Source organism: Drosophila rhopaloa, unplaced genomic scaffold (genome assembly GCF_018152115.1).
Source record: "Drosophila rhopaloa isolate 14029-0021.01 unplaced genomic scaffold, ASM1815211v1 contig_167, whole genome shotgun sequence".
Lineage (NCBI taxonomy): Eukaryota > Metazoa > Arthropoda > Insecta > Diptera > Drosophilidae > Drosophila > Drosophila rhopaloa.
This window is the reverse complement of record NW_025335047.1, coordinates 1,533,473-1,548,544: the sequence shown is the minus strand read 5'-3', so window position 1 is coordinate 1,548,544 and position 15,072 is coordinate 1,533,473. Positions and strand designations below refer to the sequence as shown.

The 15,072-nt window shown below is 53.7% G+C and overlaps 1 protein-coding gene across 1 annotated transcript; it reads right to left on the bottom strand.

Moving 5' to 3' along the window:
- Nucleotides 1-22: 22 nt before the first annotated feature.
- On the bottom strand, nt 23-14,870 carry LOC108046569 (ubiquitin carboxyl-terminal hydrolase puf). The gene is made up of 20 exons (XM_017126354.2): nt 14,759-14,870; nt 13,649-14,686; nt 12,672-13,380; nt 11,670-12,579; nt 10,699-11,585; nt 7,306-10,578; nt 6,955-7,141; nt 6,273-6,895; nt 6,089-6,212; nt 5,840-6,027; nt 5,506-5,776; nt 5,260-5,442; nt 4,635-5,034; nt 4,468-4,573; nt 4,233-4,404; nt 3,962-4,152; nt 3,464-3,816; nt 2,435-3,404; nt 2,041-2,378; nt 23-1,967 (listed from the first exon to the last, which is right to left on the bottom strand). Exons 1-20 carry the CDS (start codon nt 14,799-14,801, stop codon nt 1,243-1,245), a joined length of 11,691 nt encoding a protein of 3,896 aa, XP_016981843.1. The 5' UTR covers nt 14,802-14,870; the 3' UTR covers nt 23-1,242.
- Between the last annotated feature and the right edge of the window lie 202 nt (nt 14,871-15,072).

The window sequence follows — 15,072 nt, the reverse complement described above, 5'->3', positions numbered from 1 at the left end:
CCAATGAATACCATTCCAGTCGTTTCAATTACATATCATTTAAACTTATTATTCTCATGATTTGTTTGGGTGTGATTTAGATTTGGGTTCTTTTTTGTTTCTCAACATTACATTGTGTGGATTTCGATCGCTTATGTTTGTGAGCTTAAAACTATCAATATACGCGACCCTTTTCGGGGCTGGCCAGTTTACTTTATTTAATGTTATCATTTTTGTCCTGTTGTGTTTCACTTGGGACAACAACGCTCTACAATCCTTACGTGCTAAACATTACATTTATCCCTATCGGACGTGAACTAAAAACTGTTCGATTGGTTTGCGTTATGCGATTTACATTGAAAATGATTATGACATATTGTAACACATCCAGTATTTAAAATGTTTCGTTAAGTTCTATTATTATAATATCTGTTCATTTCTAACATATCGTTTATGGGTGCATTCGGGGAGGGAAAGGCGAGAGAAAGGGGTAAGCAAATATGTTCTTAGCATCGCTTTATAAATGATACTTAATGGATCTAATACAACATATATAGATATTAGCGTCTCGTAAGCCGTTTTATTGATCTTCTTCAACTGCTCTTGTTCAAACATCAAATTTGTAGTCCTAATGCTGCCTCTAGTTTAACCGCTTTACCGCTTTCCTTCTGTTTTTTTTTGGCATAACAAATTTCTCGAGTGGATTGTTTAAACTTTTTTCTTAACTAACCATTTGAAAGGGGATCTTTTACGGGTTCTTCTCTGCGGGGGACGTTGCGTGCAAGGTAGTCTTAACTTAGTTACATTTATCGCTATATATTGAATATATGTGGGTGCCGGTCGGGTATGGTTATGGGGTGTTTGCGTGCAGGGCTTGAATGTGTGTGTTATATTACTATTTGTTGTTAAGCTTAACTAAGTATCTATTAACCCCAAACCCGTTTCCAATTCCCGTTCTCGTTAAACTCGGAAAGTAGTATTTGTAGCACTTTATCTTTCCTAGAATAGGGAAATCGGATGGGGTCTATATAGCTTGTGTCGCTCTGCCATTACTCTGACCGATTTGTGTGTGTGGATGGGTTCGCCTCCAAGCCAACCCTTAGCACCAACCTTGGGTTGCCTTTGCTTACATGTACCTAACATTGACCTTTGGCCACAAAATTCTTACAGGTTAGGAGCTCAGCCGTGGTCAGCCCCCGGCGCCCATTATCAGTCCAGTGGCTTGCCGAAAAACAAAATGCTGAGCAAATCGTTGAATGACAACTAAATCTGTGTAGGACTGGCTGCCTGGGACGTGGACGCGACCGCTGCCGACGGAGCGGGTGAGGGATTCGTGGGGGCAGTGTCACCACTGTTGGCCGCCGGCGGGGATTCGGTCGGTTGGCTGCCGTTTGTCTTTGACGTTTTCTCCTCCGCCTCAGTCTCCGTCTCCATGTGGCACCGAGTGTCGCTCGTTTCGGGCATTGGCTCGGGTGGCGTACAGGCTCCCTTGGGTCGGGACATCTTCGAAGCTGCGGCCGCCGATGTGGAGGCTTCGCCACACGACTCCTCATTTGGCTCCTTAGTGGCCCCCGCACTGGGCACGCTGGAGTCCCGCTTGAGGATTGCAAAAATGCTCTGGATGTACGATTCCATGGTGATCAGCGTAATCAAACGCTTTTCGCGCTCCTCGTTAAGCCGATCCTGGGCGGTCTTTTTGTTCGACGCCTTCTTGTTGCGCTTGGGCGTCGGCTCCAGCTCATCCTCCAGCTCGGTCTCGTCATCGGACGACGGTATTGACGTCTTCTCCATCTGCTCATCGTCGCTGCCAGCGGGAGTGGGTGGTTTGGTGCCGTCCGTCACTGGTTGCGAGAAGCAGCCGGACTCCATTGAAACGTCTGATCGTTTGTCAGCATCAGTTGGGGCGGCGTTCTCACCATCCGACTGCGTCTGATCCTTCTCTTTGTCTTTTTGAGAATCACGTTTCAGCTTTTTGTTTGGAAAAGGATCTATAAAACACATTGCATTTGAGATGGCTGACAATTAGGTAAGCTGAAGAAGGCTAGTCATATAAGTACTTACCCCGCTCTGACTCCTTTCTGAACCTCTCGCTCTTGTTCTGAAGTGCCCTCAGAGATCCTCGCAGCTCCTTGCGTACTGAGGCCGGCACTCCAGTGGCCTGGGCAATGATGCGGATGGCAAACAGATCGCCGCACAGCTCGTCGATGTCGTCCTTTGAGTGCATGCCATAATTGATCGTGTAGATCATACGGGCCACCGGCAGCTGGGCGGCCACTTTGTGGTAATAGAGCTCTAGAAACTCGCGCACGCAGGCATCCTTCAGCATGCTGCGTTCGTCCCTTAGGACATTGTGCAAGTACTCTACTAGCAATTGATTCTTGACTAGCAACTCTACGTATCTAAGGAAAGGAAAGGAGATTAAAATACTGTCAAAGTTTCACTCATTTTTACTTACTTGTGCGTCAGTGCATTGTTGTGTATGCCCACCCAGAACTTGGGGAAATAGTTGAAGTGCAGCGGCGTCGACTCGATGGCCACCAGGCATTGGAGCTTGACCAGCGTGTCGTTCAGCGTGCCCGTGTTGACGCACATGCGCATCATGACATCGACAAAGTCGTGGTAGGGTCTGTAGAAGGACTCCACCTGGACGTCGTAGTCTGCATCGAGACCGCGTGGCGTCAGCTCCGCCAGAGCAATGCACATCTGGACCATGGGTCGCGGCGGACGTGGCGAGTTCTTGGCACCCAAAGGCCAGGGCGTGTGCTTGGCACCGCGGCGCGGGAAGTACGGTCCCAGGGGACCAATCGCATTGGGCGCATTGGCCACGGACAGATGGCAATTGATCAGGATGGGCGCCAGGATGCTGATGGTCTCCAGGCTGGTGTTGCGCACCAGCTCCTTGAGCACCTCCAACGCCATGCGGCTGATCTCCGGCGAATTGAAGGTGTTCAGAAGCGTGGCCAGTCGCTTCACGGCATCTGGCAGTGCCTTGGCCAGCGCCGAGTGCTGGTGCTGCTGGCGTAGGAAATGCTGCTGTTGGAACTGCATCTGCTGCAGCTGCTGCAGTTGCAAATGCTGTTGCATCTGCTGCTGCAGCTGCTTTTCCTTCTGCTGCGGCGTCTGCGGAGTCTGCGTTTGACTCTGGGACTGCTGCTGCTGCTTCTGCAACATCTGTTGCTGCTGCAACTGCAACTGCTGCTCCAGCTGCTGTTGTTGCTGCTGCTGCTTCTTCTGCGCCGGGCTGTCCGACCGCGTGCGCAGTGTGGCCAGGAGGAGCAGCATCTCGCCCAGCAGGTCGAACAGGTCCCCAGCCACATGGCAGGCGGTGGCCTCGTGGTGCATGGAATGTAGCGTGTGCAGCGCCTCGAAGCACATCTCAATGCCGCCGTTGAAGATCACCATGATGCGGTCCTCCTCGTTGTCCACTGTAGACAAATTTCTTTAATATAGATGCCATTCCTCGGACACTTTGAAAAGTACTCACCGAGTATTTTCAGGGCGCTGATCAGCGTGGACCAGGAGACACGTGCATCCAGGCTGCTCGTGTAGGACACGATTACTGCTCGCCTAAACTGAGTGACATCCAGCTTCTCCTGCTCACTGGCATCTGGATGGCGGGTGGCGAACAGGGCCATCAGCTTGAAGAGCTCATCTACGGCGGCTGCGTACTGCGTGGGATGCGGAGTGATGTTCTTGAAGGCCCACTGCAGGTTCTGGTGTTGGGACAACTGGCGGGTTAGGGCACGGCTCTGCTCGCAACAGAGTCGGAGCAGTCCGTAATAGGCGGGCAGCATGGAACGGTTGTAGGTGACTATCTCCGCGTCGTCATGGTCGGCCCTAAAGGTTAATCAGTGGGTATAATACAAATTCAAATAGAAAACCTTTTTGGAAAATAAAAATGGACCATTAAAGCACAAATTCATGCCATAGTTTCCAGGAAAAAAAAACAATAAATTAAACAAAGCATGTAATAAAAACTTACAGTATATAGTTAAATGCAATGTTGCGCGTAATCTCTGGGCAGTTGGCCACCTGGGCAGCATTCTCTGGACAGTCCACCAGCGAGTGGTGCCAAAAGGTTAAGAGCGCGTGCTTGTTGTGATGGGCCGGAACACTGGGCTCCGAGAGTCGCGGATGAAACAGCTCCCACAGGGAGCGCATGAACGAACCTATCTGTAAGTGGCAACAAGATGGGGCCGTTTAGTCCGGTAAAAATCGGAATTATTAAGAGAAATCGCTGCTGCCAAACTTGCCATTAGTTTTTCAGTCTTTGAAACCATACAATAGCTGAGCAGGTTGAAGTAGGCGGTCAGCTTGGTGGTGCCATGGGCTCCGATATCCGCATAGACGCGCGCAGGACGCAATAGACGCAGGAGCAGGGTGATCACCTGGTGCAGCACCGCCTGGGCATCGCTGTTAATGTCGCTGCGGAAAGAAAAGCAAATATTTGTACTAAAGATATATTCTTATTCCCTCTAAATCCCTTACCGATAGCTGTGCGGGTTGAGGGCCAGCAGTTTGTGCTGTGAATGCGCCCGGAAGTTGGCCCGGAAAGGCTGCGAGGGCACCAGTGCCACCAGCAGAAAGGCGGCAGCTGCAATAACAACAGAGGGGTTAGCTGGACAATCGCACAATCGAGTCGTGCGACATCATACCGTTCCGGACACGCGTGTTGTCATGGGCCAGCAGGAACTGCTCGAGCCACTGCTCTGCGGATTGAAGGATCCAGGCGTGGGCGATCTTGTTCTTGGTGGCTTGCAGCGACAGCCAGTCAAGCACAGACTGCGGACAGTACTCGGCCGCGTCCCACATGCGCGGTAGGATGAGCTGGGTGAAGCAGGGCAGACCAACAGGGCCGCCTTGAGTCTCGGTGAGCAGGGTGAGCAGCTTGAAGAAGGGCGCGCACAGCTCTGTGTGCTTGGTGACCGAGGCGAACAGCATCCCGATTATCTGGGTGGCCAAGCGCTCGTCCCAGCGACAAAGGGCGTGGATTAAATGCTTTGTCTGGTGCGGATTAATGCCGTCCTTTATTTGTTGGTACAAGAATGGAAAACCCTACGAAATATAAGCAAAACATTTAACACAAGAGCAGGGAACTTAGACCACAGGAAACACGGTTAGAAATGGAATTTTATGGCATTTTTATCTTGACTTTTTTGGGAATGCGGATTCGAAACAGTGCTGATGGATGGGTGAAGTGGTTGGTATTGGAAATGGCATGCTTGATTGGTGAACTGGTTAAACAGAATAGACGACGCTTTCCAGCTTTTTGAGTATAACCTTGCCGCCGGCGATCGCAGTGAAGTCTTTCGGCGAGAGCCGCAGACGGAAGTCGGGACCCCGTGATCTCTCTACCAGGCTGGCGCAAAGAGCAATCATTTTGTCCAGGGAGGCCGGGCGCATTTTCTCCACGGAAAGCGCCTCATCCGAGGAGTTGTCTTCGTTGTCCGAGCTGATGTCAATCTGCTTGTGATAAACGGAAATCAATGAAACAAATATCAAACACAGAAACCATGATCAACTAACGCTATCCGTTTGTTTGTGACCCAGATAGAAGTCAACCAGGCTCTTGAGAATCCCGATGCGCAACAAGTACATGGCCTCTTCATCTCCCATACGTGAGAACTCGCAGAGCAGTCCAAAGTACTCGGACAGGTGGCGCAGATTCGATCGGGCTCCTTGTTCCAGCAGCGAGATAAGTGATCCGATGAAACGGGTGACGCACGAGGCCTGGCCAATCAACTCCTTGTCATCCTCATCCGTCTCCACATCCAAATACAGATCCGCATGTGAGGCGCTGTCAGAATATTTAACATTTTAAATAGAATACAAAGAGTCTCATCATTTTAGACAAACTAACCGCAATTGCTGGATGACATGGATAACCAAGCGCTGAAACATTTGACGCACCATTTGGTTGGGACACTGGATTAGCACCTGCACAGGCCAGTAGGGCTCCAGCGACATGTGCGAGAGGAACCACTCGCAGGCCTCCTGACTGGCGTTGAACTGCTTGGTTAGCAGCTCCACCCAGGGCACCATGGTGGGCTAATTAAACAAGGTATCTTGATAACTTGATTCGGCAGTTTTACTGAACAGGCTAACTTACCTTTTCCTTGGCATGAATAAAGGTCTCAATGAAGAAAGACACCGACAACTTTGCTGCCATGCAGGTGACATCCGTCTCCGAAATTAACGACTGTGGTATGTGCCCACATATCTGCCACATGAAGCTGTTAAAGACAGAGAATTTGCTGAGAAATAATATATGACAAAAGTAAAAGACAACTCACTTGAAATAAGTGTGCTCGAAGATGTTGCGATCCTGCAGGAACTGTCGGTTGTCCTGCCAGATCCAGTCCTCGAGCTCCTTGTTCAGCAGTGGCCGAAATAGTTGCAGCTTCTGGGCTGCTTTCGACGTGGAAGGCTGCTGATCGTTGCTGCTTTTGCTGTTGCTATTGTTGCTTGGCTTATGATTATCACAATTGGCTGTTGGGGGTTTTTCCTCCTCCTTGATCTCGATGGTCTTCTCCACGGGCTTCTTGTCCGACTCTAATTTTATTTCGGTCTCTACTGTCGGAGGATCCTTTTTTTCGGGCTCATCCTCCTTGGCTTTGGACTCTTCTTTCACCGAGGTTTCCTGAGACTCATTCTCGGGCTGCTTCTTCTTCTCATCTTCCACTTCCACATCCACCTCTGCCTTGGACTCGCTGGTGCTGGTTTCCATTTTTGTGGACTCTTCGGCCTCGGATTTCTCCTCTACAGTGGGACTGGGCGTGGGTGTAACCAGCAGCTCGGAATGCCGGCGCTGCAGATGCTCCGGCAGACGACGCTCGTAGAATAACATGTAAGCGGAGTTGGTTTTCTCGAAGCTAAAGTCTAGATACTTTTCCGTCACTGAGTCATAGGTTTTGCTCTGCAGAAGGAAACCCATAAGTGTTGATTGGACTTAAAAGAAGTCACCAATCTACTCACCGTCATCTCGCCGCCAAAGCACTCGGCTGCTATCTGTGATGGATCGAAAGGCTTAACCTCGGCATCATTGAAGAGGAACCAGCGCTCGTGCGGATGGTAACTGGTCTTCGTGCGCTCCTTGATGAAACTGTAGTAGTGGCCGCCATCCGCAGTGCCCGTGTGCACAGTGACGCCCACCAGCTCATACCTGCAAGTGAGAATATTTATCACATAAAATATAGGTTAATCATTACTTGTATTGCTAAAGCCCTGAAACTGATATTTTTGGCCGAAAAATCGGGACTTTTTTTCTTTAAATACGAAATAGTTTTTAACCGAAAATGCAAAGAAATATAAAACTAAAGAACTCACTCGTAGCACTCCTCGATGTCGGCGTCTAGAGTGGCCTCCGCCTTTTCGTTATCATTCTCATCGCCTCCACCGTCTGCACCTTCCTTTTCCCGCTGGCGCCTTTCGCGCTCCTCCTTGTACTGCTGCGGCATCAAGGTCTTCTCCACGTAGTGGCACATGTTCAGTCGCAGCGGAAAGGAGAAGTGGGTGTTGACTTTCTCCTTGAGCATGGTGACCATATTGAAGGTGTAGCGCATGGTGTTGAAGCACAGGATCTGGGGCAGCTTCTTGAAGCAGGCCCGCTTCTCCGCCCGCACCTTCTTGCCGCACTGCGAGCAGGTGTACATGTTGTCGCCCTCTAGCGTGTCCTTAACAGTTACCTCGTCCAGTGATTCCTGCAGGTTGCGCATATCCGCCACCTGGCAGCGCACCGTGTAAAAGTCCTCGGCCGTGCGAGAAACGTGACCGCAGTCCAGGGAGACGACATTGTTGCTCAAGGAGCCGCAGAAGAGCCTCTTCACCAGGTGCTTCAGATCGGGCGTCATGTCCTCCAGCTTGGACACCAGATCGATGAAGAACTCAGCCATGTCCTTTTGCTCGCCCGTGTTCAGCGGCTGGTGATCCATTTGGTACACCCGGCAAAAACTTCGCGGATTGTAGGACTTCCTCTCCGATTCCAGAAGATAGGCAAACATCCGTTGCAACTCCAGGAGCGTGGGTCCGTGCTTGCGGGCAGCGGTGGGTGGAACCCTCAAGACAGCCGCACGCGCCTGTGGCATCATGTACAAGTGCTGGACGCAGGAGGCCATGTAACAGGTGGCTCCCAGATTCGTCAGGCCCACATATCCACACTCCGATCTGCCTTCATCCCGCGGCCAATAGTCCCAAGGATACGGCTGCTTGGGTCCGGATTTGTGCTGTGCCAAAAGGCGACCATGCAGATAGCCGTAGTTGGTGCCGCATCCGCGACACAGTTCAACAAGCAAATCGTACGCTGCCGCTCGAGAGGTTCCCGATTTGCATTTGGGCTTCTGCCGATCCGCCGGCGAAGGCATGTCGAACAGGAAGCCGATCAGCTGCTCAATAAAGGACAACGCCTTGGGGGTGTACTTAAAGGTGGTGTCGTACTTGATCAGGTTGGACATGAGGTTCAGGAGACCCACTAAGCCATCGTCCTGGTAGCCATGACGCAGCTCGAAATACTCCCGGGTGAGAATGCTCTGCGAGATGCTTTCGCACAGCATTTCGATGTCGATGTGCTCCTCGGCCACCATTTCCGGGGAGAGGGTGTCCACCAGTCTGGCCAGCAGCCAGAAGTAATCCCGGCAGGCGGGGCCGTACGGATCCTTGCCCTCCTCGGAGAGCAGAAATTGCGTGGGCTGGGTGCCCGAGCTCATCTGCTCGGCCAAAGGCAGCAGGGCGATGAGCTTGTGCAGCAGTGGAGCCAACAAGAGGCGATAGCTGTGTGCGTTTCCAAGGCAAATGCGGTAGAGGCCGGCGCAAATCTCACGTCGCACCGCAGGTTCCGGATCCTCCAGGATGAACTTTTGCAGCCAACGGCAGTGATCTGTGTCCGACTGGGCCCACAGAAGCCTCCTTGCTTCCTCCGAGGCGTGCACAAAGCTCACCAGGATGTTTATGGCGAACTGGATGAGTTGCGCTCGGCCCCAGAAACCTGTGCGCAGGTGCTGGAACTGATAGGGGAACACCAGCGGGTTGGCCGAGGACGCCTGATGCTGCTGGTGAACTTCGTCGTTGAGGATCGATGAGAGACGTGTCAGGCATTCCGGCACCTCCATTAATTGCAGCATGAACGGATGTGGACGCGACATCAGAACATGGACATCCGGCGACTGTAGCTCCTCGAATCCCAAAAGCCAGAGGATGCGCAGCAGACTGGCCAAGCAATCGTGGCGCCATTCATTCAAGGCAAGCTCCTTGGGGTGCGCACTTTGTTGCAGCTGACCACCGCTAAAGATCTCGTACAGATGCCGGAGACCGCCGCACTTGACAAAGGCCTCACTCCACTTGTTGTCGCCTCTTTCCATCACGGACAGCGGCGGCGGAGGAGGAGCCGGGGACGGTGGAGTGGAGCAGCCCACTGGGCGTTCCTTTTCCTGATCAAATGCATCGCTCTTCTTCTGCCGCTTGCTGTGCTGCTTCGGTTGGTTCTCCTTGTCGCCGCCGCTACTGCTGCTGGCCTCCGTCTCCGCGTCCTGCAGGCCGGGATTGGGGGTGGGCGTCAGCGGAGCCTCCAGTTCGCACAGTTGCTCCTTTCCATGCTTGGCTTCCAGCGGCGGGGGTGGTGGCTGCTCATTGCTATTTCGCCGCCTCCCCATCGAGGATTTCTTCACCCGGATCTGTTCCGGAGGGTGGCCAGTGGACACACTGCCATTGGATTCGCCGCGCCTCGAACTGGTCAGAGCCAGGCTCTCCACAATGTGCAGCGAGTACATGAACTTCTGCAGGTTGTTTGGATCGAGGAGATCCCTAAACTTCTGCTTGATCTGCTTGCGTTTGGTGGCCAGTTGCTCCTCTTCGCCTCCAGCATCCAGCTGCTCTAGCTCGCCGAGGTCCGTGACCAGGCCCTTGAAGGCGTCGAGGATGTGCGGATTGGTGGGCAACATGGCAAGGATGTCCCACACGCGTCGGGAGAGCAACTGTGCCTTGGTGTGGTGCTGCGGATTAACAGACGACGCTTGCGGCTGCATATCCCCCAGGGTCTGCATCAGGCAGAATAGCTTCTCGAAGTACTTGGGTTGCAGGAGGAGCACCGTGGGCAGACATTCCTTGGGTGGTGGCGGCAGCATTGATGGGTGCTCCAGATTGGATTCCTTTCGCCTGGCGCCGCGTCCTCCCAACGAAACGTATACGATCTGGTTATCCTTGAAGCCAGCATCCCCGAGGCTTCGTTCGTCGTAGTCCGAGGTCAGTTCCTGGCCCTGGGTGATAATCCTTAGCGGTCCATCGCTGAGAAGCAGGCCGAGCACAGGAGCTGCCAATCCCGTCTGCAGGCTCTCCCACCACTTGGATACCTCCGCCTTGAGGTCTGCGATTAGGTCACAGGCGTGCATCTGGAGCAGGCTCTTTTCCGAGAGTCCCGCCTGCTGCAGGACTATCCGCAGGGGAGGACCCGCTCCCTCGTTCTTCAGGTTGCTGTGAGAGCCGATTCCTTTGCCCTCGATCGCCCAGCGGCGCAGGTGGAAAGCATATCGACGCCGGAAAGTGTCCAGGTGGGTGTTCAGCAAAAGCAGGCCGCGCTGCACCCGCATCAGAGCAGTGTCATCATCGATACTGCAAGGAAAAGTAACATTCGTTAATGAGACTACTAGTATTTTAGATTAACCAACTATATTACACTGAGCAATAAATATTAAACTAAATCCAATCCTATATTTAGAACCTTTTACTCACCTTTCTAGAGCAGTGGCTGCTTGAACCAGGTTTTCCATGCACTGGGACACGAACTCCTTTTCGAGGCGCAGCTGCTGGCCCATGTAGTACATGTTGATGTACTGTATGGCCGCCAAGGAGACGTCGTTGCTCTGGGCGCGCAGTGCGATCTTCCACAGATGGTACATGCCCACGGCGCTGGCGCTGGCCGAGATCTGCTCGCTGTGCTTGTCGTACTCCGCCATGGCGATGCGGGCGAAGCTGCAGAGCTGCTGGAACAGTCCCAACGCCACCATGGAAAACTCCTCGGGTCGCAGTTCTGGCAGCTTCTTCAGATACAAATGCTGCAGCGCCTCAATGCCCAGGGCATGCTGGTCACCGCCCTTGGCTTGCGCCTGCAGCCACGAGAAGTAGCAGTCGGCGCACTCCGGATCGTGGGCCAGCCACTCCCACAGTGCGTCCAGCTGCTCTAGCGTCAGGCGGAAACTCTTCGGCGATCCCACCGTCGAGAAGATTGAGGAGAGGAACTGCAGCCGCACAGAGACTTGAGTCTTGTGCGAATAGAGCTGCCCGCCCAACTGCTGCTGCTGTTGCTCCCCGTTCTGGGTAATCAGTATCTCGGCATGGCGGCGCGCATAGTGTCGAATATTGTTGAAGAAGCACTGCATCATCCGGTGATTCCGTTCGGCCCACAGCGTCATCGAGTGCGTGTCCGAGGGTCGGAATTGCTGGAACGAGGCGAACAGCTTGGGCAGCAGTCGCAGGCTGACAATAACACTCCGGTTGCTGGCCACGTTGTACAGGCAGCCCTCGATGAACTTCGTCCGCAGCTGGCGGTCCATGCTGAAGCACAGAAGCGTGGCCAGCGCCTTCTCCGCCTCTAGCGCCAAAGATTCACCCAGTTGGCCCTGCAAGACAAGGTAATCATTATAAGTGGTGTATTGCTTAAAGGTTTTAATAATAGTTTTCCCAATCATTGGATTTAAACTTACAATTTTATCATCCTGAAGGAGATCCCAGAGAAGTGTATTTCCCGGCTGGCAGACATCGTTCAGCTTGAAGGAGGGCTGCACAGGAGTACCGCCGGACGTGGAACTGCCCTGGCTCGTTTTGGGTGAGTGGTGCTGCTTGCCTCCGGCAGCCACCTCCATCAGATCCACATCAGAATCTGACTTTGCCTTGGCCGCTGCGACCACTGCGGCGGCGGCGGCTACGCTGGCCTGCCGATTCATGGCCACCAGCGTCTGTTGCGCATTTCCGGTGGCCGCCGCAGCAGCGGCTACGGCAGCTGCAGCGGCAGCCACGTTCGATTCCCCGGATTTCTGAAGGGCCATCGCAGACTGGGCCACCATCATGGCGGCGGCTGCAGCGGCAAATGCCGGTGGAACGTCCCGGCAATTGGCGCGGGAACTCACCAACTGGGCCAGCTCCTCTTCGCAAGGCGATACGTCCTCGTCATCGAAATCGGCCAGGTTCTTTTCGGATTTGTTGCTCATCGGAGAGGAGTAGCTGCCATCGTTCTCAGCGCCGCTGAGCAGCTCGCTTATGTTTGTTTCGATGGCCCGTATATAGGGTCCCTCGCCCTGGAGATGCTTCAGCACGGCGGCGGGCACCAATTGGTTTGTGGCTCCATCACTGCACTCGTCGCTATCTGCCAGTAGTTCACCCTCGCCATCACCATCGCCGTCGGCATCTGCCTCGTCACTGCTTGGCACGTCCTCAGCTCCGTCCCAGATCTCCACCAGCTCATGCGGCAGAATGATCTGTTTGTTGGCCTTCTGGCGGCGTCGCTTGTTACTCGTCTTCTTGCGGCTGCGGTGGAGCTGTAGCTCCAAGGCGGCGCGCGATTGAAGTTCCTCCTCACTGCTCGTGTTGTCGATAATGTTCACAATGCGATTGTTTCTGCATGAATAATGTAAAGGATATTAGTGATTATTACATAGAAATTCAATCTGATCCTAATGCTATCCCTTGCTATATACAATCATACTTACACCATGTCCACCTTAGCCATGTCTTCGGCGCTAATTTGCTTGCCCTTCTCGGTGGTGGGGTCGCAGATGTGCCGCCTGTGCCGCGCCTGCTTGCATGGCGTGACTCCATCGATGGGGCTTTTGTTACCAACACCGCCGCCTCCACCGCTGGCGATACTGCTGTCGTCGGCGCCCACGTGATCGTCCTCCGTGTTGCTGCCCTCGATGCTGCCGCTGTCGGAGCTGGATGCGGTTACGTTGGATCCCAGCAGATGGTCCTGCATCAGGTTCATCTGGCTGCGCGAGCAATCGCGTGCCCACAGGAGCTTCGTGAGCGCTGAGGCTATGTAGATGCTCTGCTCCGTGTGCTCCTTGGGATCCATGCGGCAGAGCAACGAGTAAAGGTGCATGGCTGGACGCGGGGCCAGGTTCTTCACCAGCGACGGCAGAATGTCGAAGATGGTCTTAGAGCAGTGCTTCAGCTGAGTGGCCTGCCAGATGAGTTTAATGTCTTCCTCGGAGATCTGGTTCTCCACCGCTAGAAAGTTAAGCAGCACGTGCGCCTGCTTTACGATCTCCACGTGCAGATTCGGACCGAACAGGTGCTGCACAATATGGTTCTCAGTCAGCCAGTTGGCGATGCGCTGTCCGAACAGCTCCACTTCGTTGACAGTCTCCGTGGTGCAGATCTCGTTGAACAGGTTGATGTGTGCGTTGATCTGGGCCATGCCTGGAAGGTATACGAGATCGTTTAGTGGTGATACTACTATAGTGATTATCTTGTAGTTGTGTTTCTCTAACTGATTTAATTTCTTAGTTTCTATCCTAAAATATTTATGTCAGTGGCTGCATTTATGAAATGGTCAACGAACTCCTAATTTAAATTGAAGTTGCTCGAAACAATATTCTGTAAAGCTATTTAAGCAAGTAATCATATAAATGACATATTTTTTCTAATCCAAATAGCTGTTAATCTATTAAATCCCCTCGAGACCTACCTGCCAGTCGCATAGTCAGCGTGGTAGATGTAAAGTACTTGAAGGCCAGGGCTAATCCCTCGGTGTCGAAGTTGACGGCAACGTCCAGCGGGTCCCGCATGGAGGACCACACGAAGTCGGCCATAGCGCGGGTCGCGGCTGACCGTAGGCTCTGATCCGACAGCTTGCACATGTACTGCAGGATGCGGCTGCGCAGCGGGACAAAGAGCTGCGTGTTGCAGTGGTAGTTTAGCCAGAGCTTCACGTTCGAGACGGCGGCAGTCATCGAGTGGGCGGTGGACACCGGCAAATCGGGGTGTTCGAAGCACAGCGACATGGCGCCAAAGCCACCGGAGTTGCAGAATAGGCTCACGTTCCGCAGCAGGTAGATGGGCAGGTCGTTATCGTGCAGATCGCAGATGAGGGCCAGATGATGGGCCTCTTCCGCCTGCAGGTCGTCCAGTCGCGAGTGCATGCCATGCTTGTGGGCGATGTACAGCGGGAAGTTGAGCAGGAACACCTTCGAGACGAGCACGAGCAGTTTCTCCACCTCGGGCAGGATCCAGGGCTCCTCTGTGTACTGCAGGTGGGATTTGTGCTGGGATGGGGTTGGCGTCGGCGGCGGAGGAGGGGTGCAGGGGCCGACAGGCTGCTTCTTGGGCGGCCCATCGCCGGAGCCCTGGGCCTCCTCACTTGGGGAGCTGCCGGAGGCGGGCTCCTCCTTTTTGGGCTCCTCTGACGCAGTAGACGAGTCCTTTCCCTCTGCCGCCTCGTCCCGCTGCTGCTCTCGCTGCTGTTGGGCCTGGGCCACCACCTGGGCGGCGCTGGCGGTGAGTCGCTTGTAGTTGTCGATCAGGTGGTCGATGTGCTTCAGGTGCTGCACCGTCAGGCAGATGAGCGACTGCACCACCAGGTTGAAGCGATCGTAGTTCTTGGTGTCCCGGTACAGGCACATGCACTGGCGCTGCGGCCACGACTGAATGTAGTTGAAGGTGGTCTCGATCTCGCTCTTCAGCAGCAGCTGGAACTTGAGATCCGAGCTGGCAACGCGCACCTCGTCTGGAAGAGGAAGAGAGGGGGGTGAGTGGGCGAGCAAGGGCGGGGGCAGGTGCAGGGACCCTCTTCACTTACACAGCTCCAGGAGGTTCTGGAATTCGGCGCACGTCTCGCACATGGTGCTTCACTGGCTGCGGACTGACGCGGGGGCTTCCAGGGGTTAGGGCCGCCTTTCCAGCGGCGACGACTCCTGGCCGTCTAGGAGTCTGGGATCGGGATTCGGATTCGCTGGCGGAGTCTCGGTCGCGGGCACTTGCTCTTGGTTTTCGTGGTCGTGGTTCGCTCGGCTCGCTCCCGGCGGTCGTGCAATGCCATTTAGGATGGCGCCCTCGCCTCTCAACACGGAACACTGTTTTTCGGCAACAAAAAAATGATAATTCTACACTCGG